At 41.9% G+C, this 24,905-nt stretch overlaps 1 protein-coding gene across 2 annotated transcripts in view; it reads right to left on the bottom strand.

Moving 5' to 3' along the window:
• Positions 1-13,872, bottom strand: part of CDH4 (cadherin 4) — a 459,932-nt gene extending 446,060 nt beyond the window's left edge. The window contains exons 1-3 of one of the 2 annotated variants that reach the window (XM_086622683.1): positions 13,588-13,647; positions 12,764-12,766; positions 11,120-11,231 (exon numbers count right to left, since the gene is read on the bottom strand). In XM_086622683.1, the coding sequence (XP_086478809.1) occupies positions 11,120-11,231; positions 12,764-12,766; positions 13,588-13,647 (175 nt within the window). Of the gene's footprint in view, positions 1-11,119; positions 11,232-12,763; positions 12,767-13,587 lie in introns of both variants that reach the window. The other variant, XM_086622684.1, reaches the window with a different exon arrangement.
• Positions 13,873-24,905: the final 11,033 nt, after the last annotated feature.

The raw sequence follows: 24,905 nt of genomic DNA, 5'->3' as shown, positions 1-24,905 counted from the left end.
ATCAGGCTCCTACAAGACTAGTAGCAAGGCACACAGAACCTGAAACAATGACTTTCTCTGATTCCCCAGGGAAGCACTTTCACTAGGGGGAAAATACTCTCTAGGTAATTTTCCATCTAGAAATCCACTAGCTCTACTCTCTTTTTCCCCCCTGAAGTGAGATGCTCCAGAATCAGATCTTATCAGCAGAGGGAGTCTATGTCTCTAACACAGAGATCAGCATGCATCTGGCTTTCTTCAGTTACCAAAAACACACAGGCATGACAGGCAAAACTAAACAGAGATACTAAACAGTAAAATATTTAAGTGTGGACAGGGCCTTCTAATATGCTTTATGAATAACACAGACACGATAAAAACAGGCAGTGCAATAGCAAACTGTTTTGTGTAGAGCAAACGTCTTGCCCTCAACACATTACAAGATCAGACACAGATCACAGGATGGGAAATGGGACACAGCAAAGTCAAAATCCCCAATCATCAGTACAGTGAAAACAGACTACACCAAAGAGTCCATACTCCACATATAGGTACAACACTTCCATTTACTACTTTAGCTTTAATTTAATCCTGTTCTTTCTGCTCATGTTGGGATTAGTAACAGGTCCTTCAAAAAAAAAAAAAGTCCCCTGCTGAGCAGATCGTACTAGAGATTTAGGGCAAACCAGCCTGGAAAGCATGTCCAGTAGTCTGGAAACAGATCTCTGGTGCTGGCCAGCAGTTTAGCTGCAACACTTTACAAATTTACAAATTCAGTGTGTCCAATATTGGACAGAGAATTGAAGCAGTCCTTCCCCTCCAAGAGCAACAGCATTTTATTTAACTTGAATGAGCCCATCCTAGGCTTTTAGTCTATAATGGTTCTAGATGGTGAGAATTCAAAGATCCCAATGTTTGTAACTCTCATAAAAGCCAGGAAAAGTACTGACAAATGGAGATATTTGGATTTGTGTTCCTACAGATCCCAGATATATGTCGTCAAGACATAAAAGGCTCAGATTACAAGCCACCATTTTAATGTCAGTTATTTCAATAACTTCACCCATAGCATAAGTTTCAATGGTTCATGGTCAAAGCAGAAGGCTCTATCACATGGCCTCTGTGACAATCTGTGCTGAACTGGTTTTGTTCAACGCGTTTATTAGCAGAACAGATAAAGGAATGCAGCATATGTTTGTTACAGCTGCAAACGATACGAAAGCAGGATGCAACTGCAACTCTGCTGGAAGTCAAGATTAGAATTCGAAACAATCTTAACAAGTCAGATCAGGCCAATAAAAAAATGAAAATATAATTAACAGAAGAGGAACAAGGTAACCCAATTCAGCAGGATTAATCAACTACACATACAGAAAATGACTGGGTAGGTAGCAGTTCTTCAAAAAAGGATGTGGGAGGTTATACTGGATCACAAGCTGAACATGAGTCAACAGTGTTATACTGTTAAGAAAAAAAAGCAATAATCACATTAGATAAATCAACTAGAGTATTGCCTGCAAAACAGGCAAAGTAATCCTCCTTGTCTGTTCAGCACTGAGAGACTCGGCTGGCAGAGTCACATCAACCTGGGGCATCAAGCTGGTCGCAAAGATGAAGGCTCAGAGAAGTGAGCCCAGGCACGACACACAAAAGGGAACAAATGAGTGGTTCAGCCTACAGAAGCTGAAAAAAAAAAAAAAATTTTCAAGCGTGTTGGGGAAAAAAAAAAGCAACAACTGTTCTCTGTGTCTATGACAAATAAGACAAATAGCAACAGGTTTAAATTGCATCAAGAGAGCTTCATCTCAAGCACAAAGGAAAGAAAGGGAAGCAATATAATATATTGGCTGCGGTCCCTATGTCCAGATCTTCAAGACCACACCAGGGACAAACCTATTACAAAGGAGCTGCTCATGCCTTGAGGAAGGAGTGTACATTAGACATCCCCTTGAGTTCCTCCAGCCTTATTTTTCTATGAGCCCATGAAACACCAACGAACAGATCGCAACAAGCGCCAGCAGGTCCAGGTAATATCACAAACAGCTCTCAGTGAAACTTCTGGAAAAATAAATTGTACGGCCAGAAGCAACTACAGGGCAGACAAACACCCAGGGTTGATTCATAGAGTTATCCATTCATCACCACTGACTATATCAGGAACAAACAGGTTACTAAATTTTATGCTTTAAACTAGTCCTGATTTGCTCTCTCTCAACTGCAATCATTTCTTTATTTTCTAACATCTTCACAAGCTCATTTCTTCATGTTTTTACTTCATATACCAATAATCCCAATATGCTTTTCCTGCTACATAGTGACGTAACAAATGTTTGTTTCACTGACCCACCTTCTATGACTCTCTAGACACAAACCCACAGAGCAAGCTGATACATAGTTTTATATGGAACAATTTTTGTAATCTTGACTATTTATCTTTGCATAATTGCTATATTCATAATTATTTTAAAGACCATTTTGTTTAATAAGGATTGGAATTGCTACTAGACAAACGCAGTATAACAAAATTTTAGAGTAAAAGTAATTTTTGTGACTAATCTATGAACTGCTACAAAATTGTGATTTATAATAGGCATAGTAATAGCCTTAATGATTGCAGTGCTTCTGGGTATCCACGAAACACACAGATTGGCTCATTTCAAAGCAGAAAGGGCATTTATTTTACTTTTTTCCCTCCTTCATGGGTGGCCCATACATATCTTCAGGGTCCTTGGAGGAGCTTCCAACATTCCCACTGTGCGTTCCACATAGCTGCTGCTATTACCATGCTAATGTTAATAGGCTGCAGCTTATGTGACCCCCCCGAGCAGCAGCTACTGCACAGCACAACTAGCAGAGTGCTGAATTACTGCCACTCTACCACAAAACGCTGGCAAGTGGCGAGGAACAGTGGCAGGAAAGCAGCGAGGGCAAAGGAAAAAATAATTAAAATTTGGTATCGGAAGGGAGCAGAAAGCAGGAATCCAAACAGCCTGGCGAAGAGGGATGCTGGAGCCCAGGGTCACGGGGCAGCAAGAGCAGCTGAAAGTCGCCGTTCCCAATGACAGTGCAGTCCATATGCCAGAACATTTGCCACTTCTCTCTCCCTCTGTGCAACCACAATTCAAAATTAATAAATAAATTCGGGACAATGAATATAAGCAAGAAAAATCAAAGCCTGTGGCAAAAAGAAATCTTGTTCAACCCAACTATTTTTTGTATTGCAGAAAAATCACTTGGGAAAGATTCTGTTGAAAGAAGCGAAGCAGCCAGTACTAATGACAAATATTTTGGGAAAACAGAAACTCCATATGTTCTCCTTTTATTCTACTAAAAATAAAGAGGAAACCAAGAGCTTTTTGAATTTAAGTGTAACATTTCCTTTCGCCAGGAGACAAACTATGCCTAAGTTAAGTTTGGACATTAATGGAAGCAAACAGCAGAATGCTGGTCCCTGGTGTTTCAATTATTCTCTCTTTAGAGGTTATGCTTCCAAGAAGTTACAGGAACACAATTTCCCTGCAAGGATCATTTTTGCAATGTTTTTATTTAAAGCTATTTGATCTGTATTTGCAGAAAAGCTCAGTTCATCACTCTGCCTTTTCATATATTCACTTGCAAAGCGTTTCACAGGATCACAAGGCACCTCTGCAGAGCGGCTCGTCCAAGCCCCTGCTCAGCACAGGGTCAGCCAGAGCAGGCTCCAGGACCGTGTCCGGTTGGGTTCTGAGCATCTCCAAGAACAGAGACCCCACAACCTCCCCGAGCAACCTCTTGCAGTGTCTGATGACACTCACACCAAAAGTTTCTTGCCATATTTAAGTGTAATTTCCTGCATTTCCATTTGTGCCCATTTCCTCTTGCCCTTTCTCCATGCACCCTTGAGAAGAGCCTGGCTCCATCGCCTCTACACCCTCCCGGGAGGTATTTATCCACGATCATAAAGTCTCCTCCCCGGAGACTTCTCCAGGCTAAACAATCCCAGCTCTCTCAGCCTCTCCTTTCAGAAATACTAATAAAGAGATATTTAAACAAAGTATCAAAACCAATACATCACAGTATACTGAGCAGCAAGAAAGCCCTCTGATGGCAAGACTGGCAAAGGACACTGCTGGGCTTTACCTGAAAAATCAACACGGGAGGGGACGGGGGTATTTGTCATTTAAGCACCAAAAGGAAAATTGGATGTGAAGCAAAAACGCTCTTCAAAACCTCTGGCTTACACACACAAAAAATGGATACAGATCGAGTCCATTAAGTCCGCAGAAATTCCTACAGCAGTGCTCAAGATCAGGGTCCTGGAGAAATCAGTCTCCAGCTGCTGGCACAGGTTCATCTCAAAACCCTTGTCAAACCATTCAAAACTGGAGTTCCCAGGGCAGATATTTGGTCTTTAGTTTTCAAACATCGTTTCTAGTCTTAGTTCTTATATTTCCATTTGCCTAAAAATAAAATAAACAGGGTTTATACAGGAATGACACTAACTCTGAATATACCAGTAACCTCAAGTAGAACAGAACCTCCCTTCTTTCCCTATGTTACTAAAATTCATTCTATTATACGAAAAAATATTAAGAAGCAGATTTCCAATGAAGTCCTAGCCTCTGTAGTTTTAATCTCTTTTTGCCCTTCAAATAAGACTTTTCAGTATTATCTATATTACTAAAATATTCTATGAGCTATGCACATGGCTCATGCTACTGCCCAACTAAGTACTTCACCAGCTTTAGTTTGCAATGAAATAAGCTACCTCTAGAAAAAACATTACACTCATTTCCAGGGTAGAAATTAAGGCAGAAGGAGGCTTGCACATAAATATCAATGAAATTCGGCAATGAGAACCAGCATTAGGTCAATGAAAATTAAGCAAGAAAATATTTCACTGCTAGAATAAATAATTTTCATTTACCACATGCAAAACAGAATTTCCAGAAGGCTTTCAGCATCTGCTCCATGAGATCAGAGCTCACGAGCTCTGTCAGCAACAGTCAGGTTCTGAACACAGAAGTGACTTCAAAATTAACATTTTCTAACCTTAAAAGACCTAACATTGTTGGCTTGGAGTTCAAAACAACAGGTATTTCACCATAAATAACAAATTGATACTGTTCCAGACATGGCTTATTTCCTAAAAGCCTAAGCATAAATAAAGAAACAAATAAATTACTCAACAGAAATTGCAGTTTCATTTTCTTTCTTAATATTTTTTTAGAGTGCCTAATTAGTAGCACAATTCTTCAGAAAAATCCCTGAAAAGAGGGGGAAAAAAAAAAAAAGAGAAGCTCTGAGTTTGTTGTTGAAGAAGATTTATTCAGATAAATATCAGTTAGCTCCCAGAATGCAGAAAAAAGTAATTTTACTTCAGTTTGAGGAATTTTGTTCAAAGCTCTGATCTAGAAAGCAATATATACAGTTATTAAACAGTGTAAGGGGATTAACTCTACAGAGTGTTATTGACTACTCCGGTCTCATTAACTGCAATTTTATTTAGATAAAAATGTCATCTTAAACATCATTTTTGTGTCAGAAGTTAGATCTGAAGAATAACATTAAAAATAAATATGTATCAGCAGTTCCCCAATCTGCAGCAGCTCTTTCTGGGGTCTCCCCTGGAACTCATGATTGAAATTATGGTTTTGATTTGTGAAATGTTCATCAAGAGGAATTGCTTTTAAAAGAAGTTGTCCTGTGGAATGGGAGAAGTGTTTTCTAAGAGGCAGCTTCACTGGAGCACGTACAAGCTTTAGCATAGAAAGCTGATGTCTGTCTGCCTCTTTTTCCTCCAAGAAAGGAATGAAGAAAGGTTAGGGAAAGAGTTCTGGGTTCCCGGTGGACTTTCGCCTACTTTCAGATTTTATTAGGGAACTGTGAAGCTAATTATGTGTACGATAACTTCAGTAACTGCTTTTCATGCAGAATCACAGACCAGAAAATAATGAAAGCATGAATGGAAAAGTCTGTCTTTTAAACTCGGAGCAGCTCAGAGGAGGCACTGGATATTTCAGCAGGCTGCGGCAGAGCTTCTGTACTGCTGCAAGGACCAAGCAACCCTCAAGGGGTGCTCAAAAACCCCACCAAACCCCAGAACGAGTCCCAACATCCCTTATGGTCTTCAGCTCCGAAAAATACCTGTACGATGCACCGAAGGGCACTCGGGAGATGGAGGCACGACTGGGTGCACAGGCAGCATGGAGCATCCTCCCCACCGCGCTCCAAAGGCAGACTGTGCCCTGCAGAAGCCTTCGGAACTAAGCTCCTACCAAAATTAAGAGCAGCCAGGTACTTAAGTATTTTTTTTGATTCTAGACCCAGGAAAAGTGGGAAGCCAGACGTATAGACAGGCAGAACATCCTCATTAGGCAATCTACGTACCGGGGCCACACGACGCTGCAGACACGCACTCACGTGCCAGGTTACTGTTTGTAACCCAGGGGTATGCTCCTTCCCTCTGGGCACTCAGCAATTCTACCAGCATTCCTCCTGAAAGATTTGCCTCATGCTTTCACAGGGGCCAAATTTCACGTAAGCAGTAGTACTTTGGGGCTGTAAGATCATTTTTCAAGTAGAGCTGTTAGCATGTTTCACAAACACACTGTACATTCCATTTCCTATATTATCTTAACCACAAGAGTACAGTACGTTTACCTCCAAAAGGAGCTACAATATACAACCCTACAGTTACTATTACACAAACTCAACCATAGTTTGCAAAGGCTTGCTCAGGTTCTCCCCTCACTTTTTTTTTTTTAATTTAATGTTTGCTTCTACAATAGCCCATGAAGATTTGGCATGTTGAGGGTTTTTGGTCTATCTGTTCTATATTTTTTAGAAAGTATTTGCAGCCTTCCTAAATTTTACTACTGGAAGTGACAAAGGCTGAATAGGAAGAAGGTTTTGAAACTTCAGTGGGAAGAACAAAAGGCTTTGGCCATGAAGGAGAACATACTACCTCTAAACAAATTAGAAGAGATGGTCTCCATACTGAATTCTGAAGAAAAAAAACACCACAGGTATTTCAATAAAGTTTTTATGTATTTTACTTATTTGTTTTTAACCAAAAGTTACACCAGTAAAAATCCTAGTATGGAAGCACTTACATTTTTATACATTTGCATGAGCCTTGGCTACCTTTGGTTTCATACGCTTGCTTGAAGTAGAACATGCTGGCACAGTTTAATCATCTTCCTATATGAAAATAAACCGTGCTTCCATGTGCTTTTACCTAAACGTAACTGCCTACACAAGTGAAGTTATTCTGCTGCATCAGTATAGGCACTATTTAGGATGGGTAAGAGAAACATGAATCACTGCAGATGAAGAAACACACAGAAAAACAAAAAAGGGGTTGTACGTCTCAGCTTTTCCTACAATCAGGAGACAACGTAAGCAGTTGAGTTATGCTGTTTAGCTGTATATCTGAGAGGTGACCTGCTATAAACGTGACGGTACTAGGCTGGAAAAATAATGCATTTAACACCATGACGTCATTCCACCCACTACCAGTTGCCACAGTCTCACAGCATGCCAATAAAAGTTGAATTTCTAATTTAGAAAAATGTCTTTTTTTTTAATTACAGGCTTCAAAAATCTTATAAAAATAGAAAATGTCATAAACCCAATATCAAAAATATCAAACCCCCTTAGATCATATTGCATACCACTTTAGCTCCTACTCTTTATTTCTCTCCTTCCCCAAGAGGCCACTAATCATCACTCCCATACACCTGAGTTAATACTCAGGGATCAGATCCCCTGAGTCAGTCCTGAACTGCCTTCAGTGCAGTTCTGCATGTCATTGCTCCCCACCCCTCAGGACCAATGTTCTCACCACTTTAAGTTAACATTAATAATTAACAAAGAGAAAAAGATATCCATGCCGTAACCGTCCTCTGCCATACTGCAGCTCTGAGGTTTTTTTCTTAGGCTAAAGAAGAAAATAGTTAACAATTCTATTTTAAACATTATCATGCATCAGTGATCAAGACTAAGTTTATTATCCTGCAAACAAAAACAAAGATCAAAAACTATAACAGATTACACCCCACTAACTTTTATTAAGAGATGCAAGGCCGGCATTTCTCAGGAAGGTGCTGGCTCCACAAATCAACTCAGTTAATACCCCATCATCGGGCTACAATGTTGGCAGTCATGTGTAATATGTGGTATTTGTGGCACTACTGGGGAAAACTATTTTAAGTCTAATTAACATGAAATTTTTAGAATGCAAATGCTTTTCATTTATACATAAACCAAAATGCCGTGACATTTCTCCCATCCATTTATCATAAACAAGTTAATTACTGTGTAACAAATCGCTCCTGCTAGAATCTGTATGTTTTGAGGATGCTAGAAAGCTGACTCAGGCAAATAAGACGAACCACAAAGTAGTACTTAATGGCTTATGGCATACTTATAATAAAACAATGACTCTGTAAAAGCTCTTGTTGTCAAATTAAGGCTAAGCTATTTCCATTGGAATAAGTCAATTATAAGCAGTCATTATCAGTTTAACTTGATTCAAAACTAGAATACTATAAACACTTTCATTTTGACACATTCACAACGCTGCCTACATTTGAGAGCTGGGTATTACACAGCTTAAGAGGGAAACGCTGGGTTTATTGCCACGTAGCTCATTCCCGAACCATGTAGCATCTCAACTTCCCAACACTGGCTGAAGTTCACCACTACGCTGAGGTCTACGTACTACCTGATTTCTGATGAACAACACGTTAGGCAATATAAACTGTCCCAGGACTCTTCACCTCTCCTTCCTAAGGACAAAGCGAGGATCAAGCAACATAAAGACTTTATGTTTGCTCACTGGAATCCCCTGAGAACTATCTGAAACACACATATGCTTTCCCCCTGCCTCGAATTCCATGAAAGCACTGACAGGTGAATTCCTACCTACTTTTTTTTCAGGCAAGCAGTCCCATTTGGCCTGAAGATGAATTACTGAATGCTGATGAATAAGATGGTGGTAGCTGGCAGCAAAGCTTTGCGTGGTAAGATGGTGTGAAACCGTACATATGTCAATCTATCAAACATGATAATGTAAGCAGTCTGAACCCATTTTTGGTCTGAACTATTGTACAATACTTCACCCAGATGGAAGAAAGAGATAAACATTTTATGCTTCAGACATATCAAGTGTTAAGAAGTAAAATTAAACCTAAACTGGAAAACTACCAATTTTACATGCTAGAGTATATATAAAGAACAACACAAGCATGAAAAAGAATGTTATGCAGCAGATTTTTTTTCCCCATTATTGTACAAGTTAATTAAATATATGTTTCCTATGATAAACAGCAGCATGTATTTGACTATAGATTGAAAGGTGTAAAGACGATAGTTCACTTACTAGCAAACACAGTATTTGCACTTTTTTCCTCCCCCTCTTTCTCCTTCAGTTAACAAAATGCTTACAAATCACATTAACTCGTGACAATGTTATCCGGACGTGAATCTTACAAGTGGTGCTTGCATACACAATAACCTGAGGGCCAGTTCAGCCCTAACTCAGGGGCAGGTTCGCCATGACTAATGTAAAACTACAACTGGCCCCTAAAGTATAAAACTAAATAGAAATATATTTTCATTTAAATCAACTTGGCAGCCATCCTAAATATAATTTCATATTTAAAAATTATCAGTTGCAATCGAAATGAAACGACAGCCACTACGCTGTCTTCAAAGTCATTGCCAGCTAATGTCTCTAAACAGACCTTCTGCTCCATCCCTGTTGTCCACCTATATAAACAGGCAGCACAATTTATGAAGCACTAAACTGCAAAAAATACTCCTCTGAGCAAGTATATTAATGACATGATTTTCTAGTTTTTGGAGGACATTGTTTATCGAATAATTTCCTAAGCTAAAAAGTGTGAAATCTACTCAGTTTACAGGCTGACCTGTAAAGCTTTAGCCTAGGTTTGGGAAAAATGGCTACTAAATATGTAAACAATTGGTACTTGGTCTCTTCCTGTGTCGCTATATTCTTGGGTTTGTTTACATCAAATCCCTGTTTGGTTATCTTTCAAACTGAAAATAAACTCACGTCTACTAATTGATGCCAGGCCAGTCAAAAGAATTCCTGAACAGCAAAACTAAGACAACTGGGCTCAGAAACAAAACTGACTGCCAACTCCTGTCGAGAAAAAATGTCCAGTCCTGGATTCTGCTGAAGCCAGAAATACTGACAACTCTCCCTTTCTTCCGAGAAAAATCAAAGTAACAGAGCAGGTGTTTGCTCTGGAGGAAGACAGAAATCCCAGCTTTCTGGCAGAGACACAGGGATGTGAGTAAACATACTCAGGAGAAAGTAGTGAAGGGTTTATAAGCCCTTGAGTAGAGCATCAAGTCCTGATGTGCTCCCCAACTTTCACAATACGCTATGTTTTTAGAGCTGCTGTAACGTCCGCCAATGGTTAGTGATTTAACTCAAAGGGGGTGCTGGGGGGGATTTTGATCTTCAAAAATTCTGTTGGAGTAAAACAATGATTTCCTGCATAATGCAAAGACAAAGTTTAATTATTTTTAACTTGAAAGAGAGACAGATCAATACACAGGATAATCTATTGTTATTTGGATTACGAAGACATCTTAAGAGTTTACAATCACAAAAGTGGTTATAATCCTGCAATTACTATAAAGCTAATTGGTAGTTTCTTTTTGCCTGTGTTTTCATGTTGTCAGTGGGGCAGTAATGAAAATGAATGCCACATTTGTGAACAGAATGTCTGTAGGCTTGTTTACCACATTTCCAACAACAACGTCTGCTTTATCATGCATTTCAAAGCAGAGATAATTTAAGGATCTTTGAATTTCATACATAAAAATACTTTCTAAAATATCAAACGTAGAGTTCCTTCAGACGGGGTGGGAGTGGAAGACTTAAAAGTGAAGTGATGACCTCGCATACTACAGGCAAACAATCCACCTGAAGCAGACAGCACACGGACTGTGAATGATTCATCTGTATTCAAAAGCGTGTTCAGGTAAACCACTTAGTGTTTCATCCTCCTACAAATATAATTCTGCAGACAATTTCACCATCAAAACCAGCATCTTTAAGCCTCCTTTCACCTCCCAAAAATACAGTTATTACAGAACCTATTAAGCTTTTTATTCCATTTACCTTTGAGTAACTTCTGCCCTTCCATGATGTTTTGGGAGACGAATGCTGCGTACTCTTCTTCCAAAAAGCCAGGCTTGCATGTGGGTCTAACTGTAAGATCCCCATTGTGTGCCTGCAAAAACAAAACAAGGAGAACGCACGCCATGACTTTTGTCATTTGGGAAAACGTTTTGCACCCTATGACTCGGCGTTTAGGCACGGGCAGACCCAAACAGCAAAGCAGTGTGCAAGTACAAACTGCTTGTGCTAAAGTGCCTATCTGTTGGAGTGGATCCATACTGTAGCTGGAAAAATAAAATGGGCCAGAAAATAGTTGCCTGACTACAACAGAGAGTATTGTTCGTAGGAAAGCTGGGATACTGGGCACTGTCAGAAGAGGAGAGGAAACAAAGAGCAGCAATTCATCACGGCGAGCTGTGCTCACACTGGAGCCACGCAAAGGCCTGATGTTGCAACATCCAAATCACTGAGTTTTGCTATTGAGAAACTGGGCAAGCCCAAGGACTGAAGGAGGAGAAACAGCCCAGCTCGCAGCAGCCTCAGGGGCTCGTGACCAACTAAAGCCCCCTTGATGAGGGGATGGAGGGGATGGAGGGGATGGAGGGGATGGAGGGGATGGAGGGGATGGAGGGGATGGAGGGGATGGAGGGGATGGAGGGGATGGAGGGGATGGAGGGGATGGAGGGGATGGAGGGGATGGAGGGGATGGAGGGGATGGAGGGGATGGAGGGGATGGAGGGGATGGAGGGGATGGAGGGGATGGAGGGGATGGAGGGGATGGAGGGGATGGAGGGGATGGAGGGGATGCCCAACCAAAAAAGTAACTATGCCACTGAATAGCACAGCCCCACACACAACCTGCCAGGATTCAGCGGCTAAACACCCAGCTGCTCTGCTGCAACTTTAGTCTGCACAGCAGGGAACGAGCCCCTGCCCCAGGGACAGCGGTTTAGTCCAGTCACCGTAGCCCAAGCTCCTTGGGATGAGGCACACGTTCCCCAGCCAGGAGGGTCTCAGACCCCAGCTCCAACCAACACCGAAAGCACATAAGCCAGTGATTTATGCCTAACAAGTGCCAGGTGATTTATGCACAAACAAGTACTGGTGGCAAGGGATTTCTAACGCTCCCGGACTGTCGGCAGGGCTAGCCAGAGCATCGCTTAGCGATGCAGGCTCTGCCTCCGACGCCTCCAGTCCCAGCAGCGCAGGCTGAAGCCAGCGGACTGGGAGAGACACTTCCCCGAGAAAGTGCAACTCCAGGCGTGCACCTGCCTCCCCGGGGAGAGGAGCACAGCTCCCCCGGGCTTCCCGACACACTCCCGGACACAGACAATGCTGCATTACGGAGAGAGACAGAAGGGAAGAGGAGCAAAAGATCCCTCCAGATGAGCTTAGTAAGCAGAAAGCAAGCCAGCGTACTCTGCTAAAAATCACACTCGGGAGACCGATGCCAGCTACTGCATGGGAAGCGCAAGGAAGCGGCGGCTCTGTGGACTCTGACCGTCGCTGGCAAGATGTTGCCATTAGGAAACGTTTCAAAGGGTCTGACTGGAGATAATAGGCTTTGAATCTGCAATCACCCAATTATTATAACAGCGCTCGCTCCATGAAAGCGCATCGGGGCTACTTCTGCACACCCAGCACAGCCTCCCGAGGGCTCGGGACATCTTCACAGATTCAACTTGGCACTGGGGGATTCAGGCAGAAAAATAAAACGGCTCTTGTTTCTGCAGCCAGTCCAACACGAAATACAGCAGCCACCCCGCTCGCACTGTAACACTGCAGCCACGCGTTCGGCATTTGTTGATGTTCCGCAGATATCCCTTAATTTAAGGGGGGGGAACTAAAAAACCCAAACTTTTCAGACCATTAGCCCCCAACACGGCTCGGGCCCACTCAGTGTGTAAAAATAAAAGTTTTGTAAAAAATAATAATAATAATAATAAAATAATAATAATAATAAAAGTTTTTGTAAAAAAAAAAAGGCACCGCCACGGCGCTGGCAAAGGAGAGACGCCTCGCACGGAGCGGGCAGCGCTGCGCTGAGGCGCGGAGGCTCGGCCGGGGCGCGCAGGGCTCCGCGGGCGCAGCGGCACCGCCGCCGGGACGCGCCGCTACCCCCGAAGTTTCTCCGGCGACGCGCATCACGGAGGGCAAGTTTTTCCGGCACCGCTGAGGCACCAGACTCAAAGCGAATAACCGCGCTAAAAAATATTAATTAAAACCCGTAACGATGATAAAAACGAGGGGGAAACGGTGAAAGCGGCAGGGAGCCGCGGGGGCGCCGCTCCGCTCCCGCGCGCTCAGCCAGCCCAGCCGCGCGGACCGGCCCCGCGCCCCGACCCCGAAGTTGCCGCGGCTGCCGTGCCCGCGGGCGCGGAGCAGCGGCGGACCCTCCGCCAGGCGCCGAGCCCGGGGGGTGCTGCCCGCCCGCCCACCCGCCCGCTCCGCCGGGGCGCCCCACTTACCGCCGCCGAGCCCCAGACGGGAAGGAGCAGCACCAGCAGCACCCGCCAGCCGGTCCTCATGGCCCCGGCGGCGCCCGCCCGCCGGGCCGTGGCGGGGGCCGTGGCGGTGCGGCGGCCGCCCCGCGCCGCGCTGCGCAGTGCCGGGGCCGGGGGTCGCTGCCGCCCCGCTCCCGCCGCTCGGCGCCCGCTCCGGGCTGCAGGTGAAGCGCCCGCCGCGCGCCGCCGCCAGGCCCCGCCCCGCCGCGCGCGGGCACGCGCCGCCTTAAAGGGACAGGCACCGCCCCGCCGCGGGGAGGCGGGGGTGGAGCGGGGCGGGGGGTGTTTGGCGGTGTCGCCTGGCGGAGCGGTGCGGGGGTTGCGCGGCCGCGCAGGGGAACCCCGGGAGCCGGGGCTCGCCCGTCCAGAGAACTAACTTTGACGTGTCCAAAGACAAAAAAACTCACGTATTCAGGGAAAAAAACAGTATATCCAGGGGACAGGCTTGTCCACGGAGGAAAAAGTAGCATATCCAGAGGAAAACTAATATCCAGCAGAAAAATGTACCCAGTGGGGAAAAAACTAACATATCCAGGTGAAAAAACAAGCCCGTCCAGTCAGGGAAAAGTAGCATGTCCACTGGAAAGACATATATCCGGGGGATATCAGCGTATCCAGGGGGATATCAGCGTATCCAGTGAGGAAAGCTGAGCCCGGGCTGTAAGGAAAAGGTAGCATATCGGAGAGGAGGAAAAATAAATGAGTCTGGGATGAAAAAAAACCCTAATATATCCAGAGAGGAAAAAGTAACATACCTGGAGAGAGAGAAAAGTGAGGAAATCACAGCCCCGCTGTGCCAGGGACCCGCTCCTTCGCCCGCAAAGGCTTTTGCTGACGATCGCCGTGTTTGGGCGGGAAAGGGTACCAGTGCCACCCCGCCAGCTGGCACCAGGGGTTCCAGAGCTGTGGAGTTTGTGTCTGGGGGGCTCTGGGCAGGCAGGGATGGGGTGCGGGTCAGGGAGCACCCGGGTCAGCGCTCTCTTGTTCTTGATGAGACCTTGGGCAGGAAGAGGGGATGGCACAGCGGGCGCCTTCCTGGGAAGAGAATAATTTGGGTGAACGGCAGTTTCAGGGTCAGGTAGAAAAACGGGCAGTGCTGGGTTGGCTCCTCGGCCATGAACAGGAGCCAGCCTGAGCCTGGCGCTTCCTTTCTTCGAAGAAAATCCGCGTGTCAGGCCTAGTCCGTGTTCACATCAGGAGAAAATGAAGCTAACTCCACTAAACTGGAGGGTTTCTGGTGTAAAAATAACAGCAGATCAAAACAGGGCCAGAAAGCGAAACTTCAGTCGGTTTGGTTTTCGCAGAACACTGGGACTGGAAAGCAGCCCTTGGGAGTGCGGAGTGTGGCTCCTTCTCTTTTCCTCCCGCGTGACCCTGGCATCCGAATAGGATCATTTTCCTTTCTGAACGCATCTCAACTCCACAAATAGGAGTTCTCGGGCATGTATATTTTGTGCATATAAATCCAACACCGATTTGCATAAATAGATGCATACTATCTGATGTACGTGCAAAATCAGACATTGCAGCTGAAAAATCTGGCCATTAAACTATTCTGTTAGATTCACACGTTTCCAAAGGAATGAGACACATAAATCCACTGACTGCGTCTTTTGCTATTGAGTAGATTTAATAGCATTGTGTTAACACCTAGAGATGTTAGCAAAGAACTGAGACCTCATTGTATTAAGCTCTGTAGACACGAATAATGAAGAGATTGTTCCTACCCACCAATTTAGAGTCTTAGTGGATTACGGGGTTTATTTTGTTTTTAAACAAGTATTTCTGAGTTTGTTATGTAACATCAAATAAATCCCATCATTGTATTAAATTTCATGTATACCCTTTTTTATACAGCACTTTCACAAAAGCAGAAGTAATCAAGTGACACTATCGTGGCAAAAATATATCCTTATATGTGTATACGAAATCTACATTTGTTCCACTTAGTTTTATCCTAAATTCCAAAATTTGGAGTAGATTGTTCCAGCTTGAAGGGCAGCTGCAGTTGTTGGTATTTAAATAAAACTACAAGTTCTCTGGAGACTTCTGGGGATATTTTGGCTTTGTGTAACTGCAGTGTGGATATTTCCTTGTGAATACCTGTGGCCAGTTATTTTGACTCTTGCTGGACTACAGCTGTTGCTATGCATGTGCTCGCTCTGTTTGATAACTTTGTTAATATGACAAGCTCTACAAGTATTGTCAAAATAAGTCTGACACCGCAACAGATTGTGAAGAAAAGGCAGAGCAGTAGTGAAAAAAAAATAGAATTCTTCAACATGTTTACAGTTGATTTCTAATCTGATGGCAAATTGATTTTTTTTCCCAAACCAGTATGCCATCCCTCTTTTCTAAGCTGTGGTAACTGGCTCTGTGCTTGGGGAACAAGGCTGCAGATGGAATGAGTATGCTTTCCAGTTTCTTTTCTAATAACTCTGGCCTGTATGAGACACCAGGTACCTTCCCACACTGAGGTGTTTCCAGAAGGATTAGAGGAGAAAACAAATCCAGTGTTCAGACAGTGGAAATCACTGGTTTACACTACACACGTAGTTGTTTTCACTCTACCATTTTCTTTCAACTTTTGACACTGCAATTAATTTTAGAAGGAATTAAAGTTTTGCTAACTAATTAGCTGCTATTTCAACTACCGCCTTGTTCAGAAGCACTTAACATGAAGTGCTCGTAAAATATCTGCCTTCAGATCTTTAAGGAAAATTAAAATATGCCATTTACATTTTTGTACCTACTGAATTTTTCACAAACTGTTGCATTTAAGCATACGGGTCTGAGCTGGGCCTGAGCATATGTTACTTGGGAGGGTTAGCTTCAGACTCGCGCGTCTGCTGGGAGACTGGTTATGAACTGATATTCTTGCATAAAAAGGAAATAGGAAGCTCTACCGTCTAACATATGAATGCTACAAGATGTGGATTTGGCTGGATGAAGACATTTAAGAGCGTACACATGCACAGTAAATCAACTTGCTAAACACCTCAAGAGCAAAACTGCTGATCCTAAGAGCCAACTTGCTATACCGCACAACACTCAAGAGAATAAAAGGCTCATAGATGAGACATCTACAGAACTCACTGTGCCAAGATAATGAGGAGCGTAGAGTACACAAGGGATTTTTCTCTCCTTGATGCACACATGTAATTCCTATTGACAGCGGTGGGAGTTACACATACATATCAAGGGGACAATAGAACCCTTAGTGGTGGAGATGAGTATCAGATGTGAGCTCTGTTACCACGGACAGAAAATAAGAGAGAGGGAGGTGTGATCACTGAGGGACAGTGCAACATACAATAAAATTGTCAAGCAGCCATCAAATATGTGAAAGCATGGGAATAACAAATGCAATGGGCAGGAGGTGAGAAAACAAAGTCTCAAGAGACTTTCGCCTTCCCAGCTTAGGGCTGATATCTGAATTCCTTATTTGAGAAATATTCCCGCTGGCTTAACCCATTTAATTCTCTGATAAGTAAATGTTTCACTGAATTCGAGTAAACAGTTATGGCCTAGATGCTAAGGATAAAAAGTGTTTTTATTAAAAAGTCTGACAAACAAGGAGAAACGAAATTAATACAGTGTGCAGACCACACCTTAGGTTTCTTCTGCATGATCTGATTATTTCTGCTTCTTCTAGGAGATAGCTAGCAGACTGGTGACTAAGAAAGTCATTATTACTAATTTTGATTCGTGTCAAAAGTGTTAATAAAAGAAGGAATACATACAGAACCGGAGAAATAATGATGATGCTGGATTGACAGATAATGGCAAATTACGAGTTTATGTCAGCAGTTAAAAACTGAAGTGAATGAGAAATGCCTTCAGATTTAATGCATGTTTGGGGTCTTTTTCAGATGTGTCGGGAAGATTGGACAAGATGGAACCAAACAGTAAAGTGAAAGGTAAATCAAAGCTGTGGAGAAATTAATGATCAGGAAAAGACATAAGTTTCTAACAGATCTAGACAGAAACCAACAGAGGAAGCAAAGGATGCTCCTGAGTAGAAAGACCATGACCACAGAGGGAGAATAACTAACAGTAAAAGCCGGGCTTTGGTACATTTATGTAATTTTTTAAGTCAACAGCAGATCATTGGAACTACATGAATGGCTGCGCACAGCTCAAAATTCTGGATTACTTATGATCTGGCTCCAGTACAAAATGTAAAGACAAAATGATGACTTACAGAGGAGAAAGTGACTTGAAGAAAGAATCCACAGTAAAAAGCAGCACCAACCAGGAACGTAATATGCATTAATCTAAGCTAATTCTGTGTCACCTGTGTGCTGGAATGGTGAGAAAGATACAACTATCTTCCTGGTTAAACAGATCTTTTGAAGTCCCATTTTCAGTCCTGCCAGACATGCTGCAATGCCAAGGAATTTGAACTTTGTCTCTTTTACACTATCTACTCATCAGTACATTGTGGATCCTATTGATTCTCCTTCTGAGTTGGTAATGTGAATGGCAATGAGGAAAATACAATTCCAGAGGCCCTATACAAAACCTTCCTGCTCAGTTAATTACACCGAGCAAGGGAGGCCAATTTTAGTGCAGTCTGACCTCCAATTATGAGACACGCTGGTCCCCTCACTGAACTATGCAAGCATTAATGGCAGCATGCCAGAAATGGCTATATTAAAATCAATTTTAAAATCCCAATTCTACGTCTCTTTCACCTTAGGTGAGGCAACACACCTTATACTAATGTAACTCTTATTAAAATATTGTAAAACAAAATTGACCTATGCAAAACAGTAAAATTTCAGCTTTTTTTTTTTATTATTCATTCATTGTATTCTTGCAAAAACGAAGGAAAAAGGCAAAAGTAGACTGAGAGGTTTAATAGGTCTGTGTGAGTTCAGTGGACCGCAGTTTGAAACAGTGGTATTAAAAAAAAAAAAGACAGAACTAGGTTTGTTCTCAGAAGATAACAGTGATTGCCTATTTATGTCAGTGTGCCCCTTGTAACAGCTTCAGAAAAGTGACCTCTCTGGTTCACGGGCAAACCCTCAGACACAGAAAGTCACCAAGGAGAATATGCTGCAGGAGATCCCTAACACAGCTCCCCGGGCTGCTCCGTGATGCAACGCTTCGCGTTCACAGAAACAATGAAACGTCACCAGATTTAGTAAAAAAAGAGATTAATAGCCATCGTGCCATTTTACAAGCGGGAGGAAGGCCACAGAGTCGCAGTTTCCCCACAGCCTCCCAGACTTACTGAGTTTAAGACACTCTTCATCCAAGTGTGTGTTTAAGCATGATTGTGCCATCACCTCAGAAACAAAGAGTTACCTAAAGTAGTCATCATCTGAAATGGTTGCATTCACAGTGGGCTTTACACTGTGACTGCAATCTGAGAAGAACCTTATCAAAGTAATATAAACCAAGTGATGTCCTCCCCACCCTCTCCATGAGCCCTCCTCAGCAGCTGAGGAGGAGATGCTTTTTCTGACAAGTCCTGTCCCTGCGATCTGCCATCCCGCTGGGTGAGTCTTACAGATTCAACGAGATACCAGGGGAAGGATCTAACCTATGAAGTGATGCAGTTCTGTAATTTTTACTCATCACACACCAGAAAACTCCAAATGAATATCAACATAGTTCAACTTTATGTCCCCGGTTTCTTATAGAGACTGTCAAAGGAGAAGGAGGACTTTTCAGACTTGCAGTTTTGCTGGTTTTATTGTTTATAGCAACAATTCTCCTCATCGCTTCGCCACTGCCTGCCTGTCTCCTCCCCTTTTGGTGGACATGGCTCTACCTACATTGAAATGTTCACGTTAACATAACTTATTCCAGTTCACATCCCAAAATAAGTTACACTGGTACAAAAAGCAATATTAATAGATAAACGCTCTGCTACCTAGCAAAAACCTGAGGCCCAGATCAGGCTTTCTTATATTACTGACAATACATGCCTTTCTTCCTTATCAGAGAAAAAAGTATCTGTTTTCTTCTGCACAGATTGGTAAAGCATAAATAGAAGTTATATTCTGAGCACTCTCTGTCTTTTGTGGCACCCAGCTTGTTTGTATGCCTCCCAGATATTTTTTTCCTCCTGAATATATCCAACAGTTTTAGCACCTCAGCAGATACTCCAAATTGTGTGTGTGTGCTTGCTAAATGCTGAGGCAGAACTCCTCAGAGGAAGCCCCAGTTAACTTTTTAATATGAAGTTGTTTTCTGGAGCTGTCAGCATTATTGGTCAAAAACCACCTGGAAGACAAAGCACATTACAAGAGACAGCTTTGACAGCATCTGGATTTGAATAGTAGAGCTGAAAAGATAAGAAAAGAAAACTTGGAGAGAGGGGAGAGAGAGGAAGAGATGTGCTTTTGTAAGAGATTACTCTATGACAGAATATCACACACTTGAAGAGGTTCAGCATATTTCCAATTAAAAAAGGTAGTGAGAAATTTATAGTGTTTGTCTCCATACAACTTCAGGGAAGTTAAAGATTTATATGAAATTTATTTGAATATCTGAATCACTGATTTAGCTATAAATGAGGATAATAATATGATGTGGAGGAGTTCTACTGATAATATTACATGCCTCAGTGAAATAAAGCCTAGAGATAAAAGAAAGGGAACTGTTTAGGAACATTATATACATGGTCAGCTGAGTAATATGGACTAACTGTAGGCCAAGAATAATAAAACCAAAGTTCTCCACACACGTATAAACTGAAAAGAAGAGAAAGAATAGAGTCACACAGGTTAAAATTTTGGGAACTACCAGTGGTAGTTATCACCTGACATTACTGTTCAGCTGGTACCTGCTGGTTTTGGATGTTGGTGAAGTTCCTGCATGAGCCCAAAGAGTTCTGTATACAGAATAACTGCTGCCTTTTGCCAGTGATTGGAAATACCAGAATTCCAGAGATTAATTTTTCAAGTTCATGCATTAATCTAACAAGATTATCTGTGTATATGCTGTTAATGCTGGCCGTCAGGGCCTGTGGTCTCCCATCACCTCATCTTTTCCCAACTGCACACATGCTTCCAAGTCAGAATGTAACTGTGTCTAGAATACATGTATAGGCACTAAAAATATCAGAGAATACATGTATAGGCACTAAAAATATTGGTACATCTGAGACTGGGTAACCACCAGGTAAAAATTAACTCTGCTAGACAGTGGGTAAGTGTGTGTTTTCCATCTCTTTGACATAAAAACACTATGGGAGATATTCCTGCACCATCTTCCGCTATGAGCTACAGACAGACCTGTGATTTAATAAAGCTTATTGTAAGTGATATTACTTCAGTGATTATGATCATGCTAATCCATCAATAGAAACCGGCAAAATCATATAACAGGCTTTATAGTAGCCTAGGAAGAAGCACAGGATTTAGATGGGACATTTTTATTATAAGATTTTAACAACAAATATAAATTATATCTGGTGCAAGTTACGGACCGAATTGGGTAACCTGTGCTTTAGCTATCCAGATATTTCAACAGAATGGTCATTTACACAGCTGATCCTGAAGTATTTTATGAGAGATAAATCTAATAACCTTTCTGTGAAAACCTCAGCAGGATGCAGACACTATAATAATCCATATGCAAGCTACTACATTGTATTGTACGCTGTCAGACGACTCAATTATTTTCTTCCAGATCTAACATAAGCTTCTGTTTAGTAAACATGATGAGAGTCAAACTTTTACATATATATATATAAAGTGCTTAATTTGCATGCAAAATTGCCGTAAGTATGTATGCAAATAGGAAAACTCATGCACAGATGACTAATTAAGTGCATTTATGTGAGAAATTACCCAATGCACGCATGGCATCTCAGTAATTGTACACACAACTCAGATGTGCGATTGCATATGCATTTTGGACACATAACTGATTGAAAAAATTGTTTCTCAGTACTTTGTTGGAATAACTGATGCGTAGCACACGAGAAATACGACAACTGATAGGGCTTTTGAAAGAAACTGCTAAAGCTTTTGAGGAGCTTTACAGTAAGAATGGAATTTACCATCTCTACCATTAGTGTTTTCCAATTCACTTATAACCATAGCGTGCAAATCTATGGCTTGAAAAGAGCCATTTCTGTTAAGCACTGTAAAGAAACCCTCAGCAAAAAAAATCAGTGCGATGGCACAAAGAATGGTGTCTTTAAACTTAAACCTGAAGTTTGTAGTCCACTGTTGCCTTTCCAGTAAGTGTTTTGGAAATAAAGGGGAAATTTTACTTCCTGTGTCTTGATCAAGCACCCTTTCTTCTCACCTGAGCAGAGTTTGTAGTATGACAGCACAATATCCCTCTGGAAAGTTCAGTGAGATTTGGTGAGAAAAGGGTATCTTCTAATTTCGCTGGCATTGACATGATTATAGTTTCCTTTATCCCTAAACACTGATTAGTTCTCTCTCTTTATACCACCAAAGTTAGAAAGTTCATGCTAACATTGTTAAAATTCAATACAGTAAACAAATCCTTTTGATATGATACGATAAACATCCCTGACATCAGTGTCAAAAATACCTGTCCATGTTGTTTTGATCCTGGCTACTGAGAGCAGGGATCCCCCCTCAGCCTGCTTTGTGATGTTTTCCTATTTTCAGTTCTCTTCATTGTGTTTATAACCACGTATAATAGCAGTTAGGGTAGCACCTTTTTATTTATGCACAACATATATCTTGACAACAAACTTTTCAATCAGCCTCTAACACAGGCAAAAAATACCATCCGCCCTCGTGGGCACAGTCAAGTGAGGAACACGCACAGGGGAGCGGGAGAAAAGAGACTGGAAAGGGCTGTAAAAGTCAGGGTGGAGGGAAAAGGGACGTTTTGGCTTAGTTTGACTCGGAACAAAGTTGCTCAGATGAGATTTCCGAAGGCAGCATTTGAAGTAGACTTTCTGCCACTAAGTGGTGCTACATACAGTACAGCATCTTTATGATGCCACAATTTACAAGGAGGAATAAACCAGAACGCTGGCAAGCTGATTAGACTGATGTAGACACTTAACAAGTGTCCATTATGCTGATTTAATCCTTCTGCAGCACTGGATAAATCAGGAGGAAGAACAGGCCAATCCAAATGATTAAAGAAATCCAAAGATTGAGCCCTGGCATACAGCATCTGAAGTGGAGGATTACAGAAAACAATTCTAATTTTTTAAAAGCTTTGTCTGGCCTATTTTTGTTCCTTTTTAATGATTAGTATTGTTTTCTCCAAGTTCATGGGGCTTAGAACCTGAAATACTTACAAAAAAAAAAAAAAAAAACTGAAGAAAAACCCTGGGTTTAATTAATACTTGCAATTATTCTGCAACTAGTAATCTTATTTTTAAAACAGATGCCCTATTTTATACCAACTGACAAAAGAAATAGAACATGTTCTTTCTGGAGTACATATCTACATGTAGATTTACTCCCTCCCACCCTCCAAAAAAGATGCAATTTAAAAATAGGATGTAAATTTGGAAGGAGAATGCAAGCTTGCAACTTCTGCTGTTCTCAGTCCCAGGAGAAGCGTAAATACAGCGGGCAGAGGAGCTGTTTTGACATTTTGACACCCGTGCGAGCTCTTGCCCCAAGCAACCATACATACATGCTGCCTCTCGGCCGTGGCTGCTGCTCGTCCTGGGTAAGGATCAGTGGACAAGACTGCGCTGTCGCGGGAACGGAGAGATTGAGTTCAGGAATCACAAAACTTGCCTCCTATTTTACTGAAGGAGGAGGAATTTGTTTAACCTCAGTCTGATATGCCTTTTCTCGTCTCTGCCACAGGTCTGTGAAGGAAGAAAGGATGGGGAGAAGGGATGGGCCAGTGAACAATCACATTCCAGGAGCCCACCTGGTCTATTGGTGTGTTTCTCAGCTCATGATGGAGCAAATTCAGTCCGTTGTATTTACACACACGTGTAGATGACGTGTCTACAGCCAGGCCCGGACACATGCTGGGAATGGGCGTTTTTTATCATATCAAAGGACCCTGGAACGTTGCCTCACGATGAAACCCAATGAATATCTGCCTATGTGAGTTGCTCTGCTGAGCAAAACGCCTTTAAAAAGAGAGGTGGAACTTCTGGGGACAGAATTAGTGCCTTTTGTGGACTGTATTTGTGTGCAGGGTGCCAGTTTATTCACAATATTCCCAGAGAAGTGATTTAAATCAAGAGTCAAAAGCCGAAAGGGTATCAAAGCTGTAGAGGAACTGATTACTACTATAAATTTTGCTGAAACAAGCTGATGCTTTGCTGATTCTTTGGTCCTTTTCTGGTAAAAATATTCAGAAGATGCCAGCGTTAACTCTCAACATTGACTTTTCTGTATTTTTCATTTTTGTTCCATGTGATTATTTTTAGCTGCCGTGCATTAGCTCTGCTTCTGAAAAATACTGATAGGTAGAGGTTGCAGGTTCTTCTTGAAAATAACAAATGATTCATTGACAGAAACACAATGATACAAATATACCCATAAAATTAATGTTCTCCCTACTACTGTTTTTGAATGAAGTTAAAGACAGATGCCAGAAACAGATGTGAATGTCTCAGGAGAGAAAGAAATATCATAGGTAGATCAGTTTTATACCAGAAAACCTGTTAAAAATTAGAGTAACAGCTGAAAAATATGTAAACTTTTAACAGAAGAAGGAGCCCTTTGCATTTTTAGAGGAAATGGCAACATCCAAAGTAACTGTATATGAGTTATTTATACGATAGCATTATTTCTGAGCCCCAAACAATAGCTAGATGCAAACAGGTAATAAGAAACAGTAGCTGTCCAAAATATCCTCTGGAGAGCAGCCGAAATGCAAAATTAAAGTGTCACAAACAGGGTCAGCTGCAGATCCAGAAACAATGTGATTCTTCTGACATTTACTTCTTCTCTATCCACCACCAAAAATATTAGCAAATCAGAAATTTGCATAAAGCAACAATCAAACAGGTAAATGTTAGAAGATCCTATAAATTATTCTCCATTCATACTAAGCTTTTGACATATTAAAGTAATAAGCTATCCCAGATGAGGAAAAACATGAAAACTAAAAAAAAAATATTCCTGAATGAAATATCTGAATTAGTTAAAATATTATTTCAAAAAATTCTTAAATGTTTCATTTACATTTTTTAGACATTCATTTACATATTTGAAAATAAATTTATAGTGGTCCAAAATTTCTCTGGGAAGTTTTTGATTTTATCAGTGGCTTCACCACCACATAGAGCAGATCCTCAGCACCTCTGCAATCATCCTCAGGTTACCCAAAATTTTTCTTTCTTGTGATGCAGA

The sequence above is a fragment of the Tauraco erythrolophus genome, chromosome 18, assembly GCF_009769465.1.
Source record: "Tauraco erythrolophus isolate bTauEry1 chromosome 18, bTauEry1.pri, whole genome shotgun sequence".
Classification (NCBI taxonomy): Eukaryota; Metazoa; Chordata; class Aves; order Musophagiformes; family Musophagidae; genus Tauraco; species Tauraco erythrolophus.
This window is presented reverse-complemented; position numbering and strand designations above follow the sequence as displayed.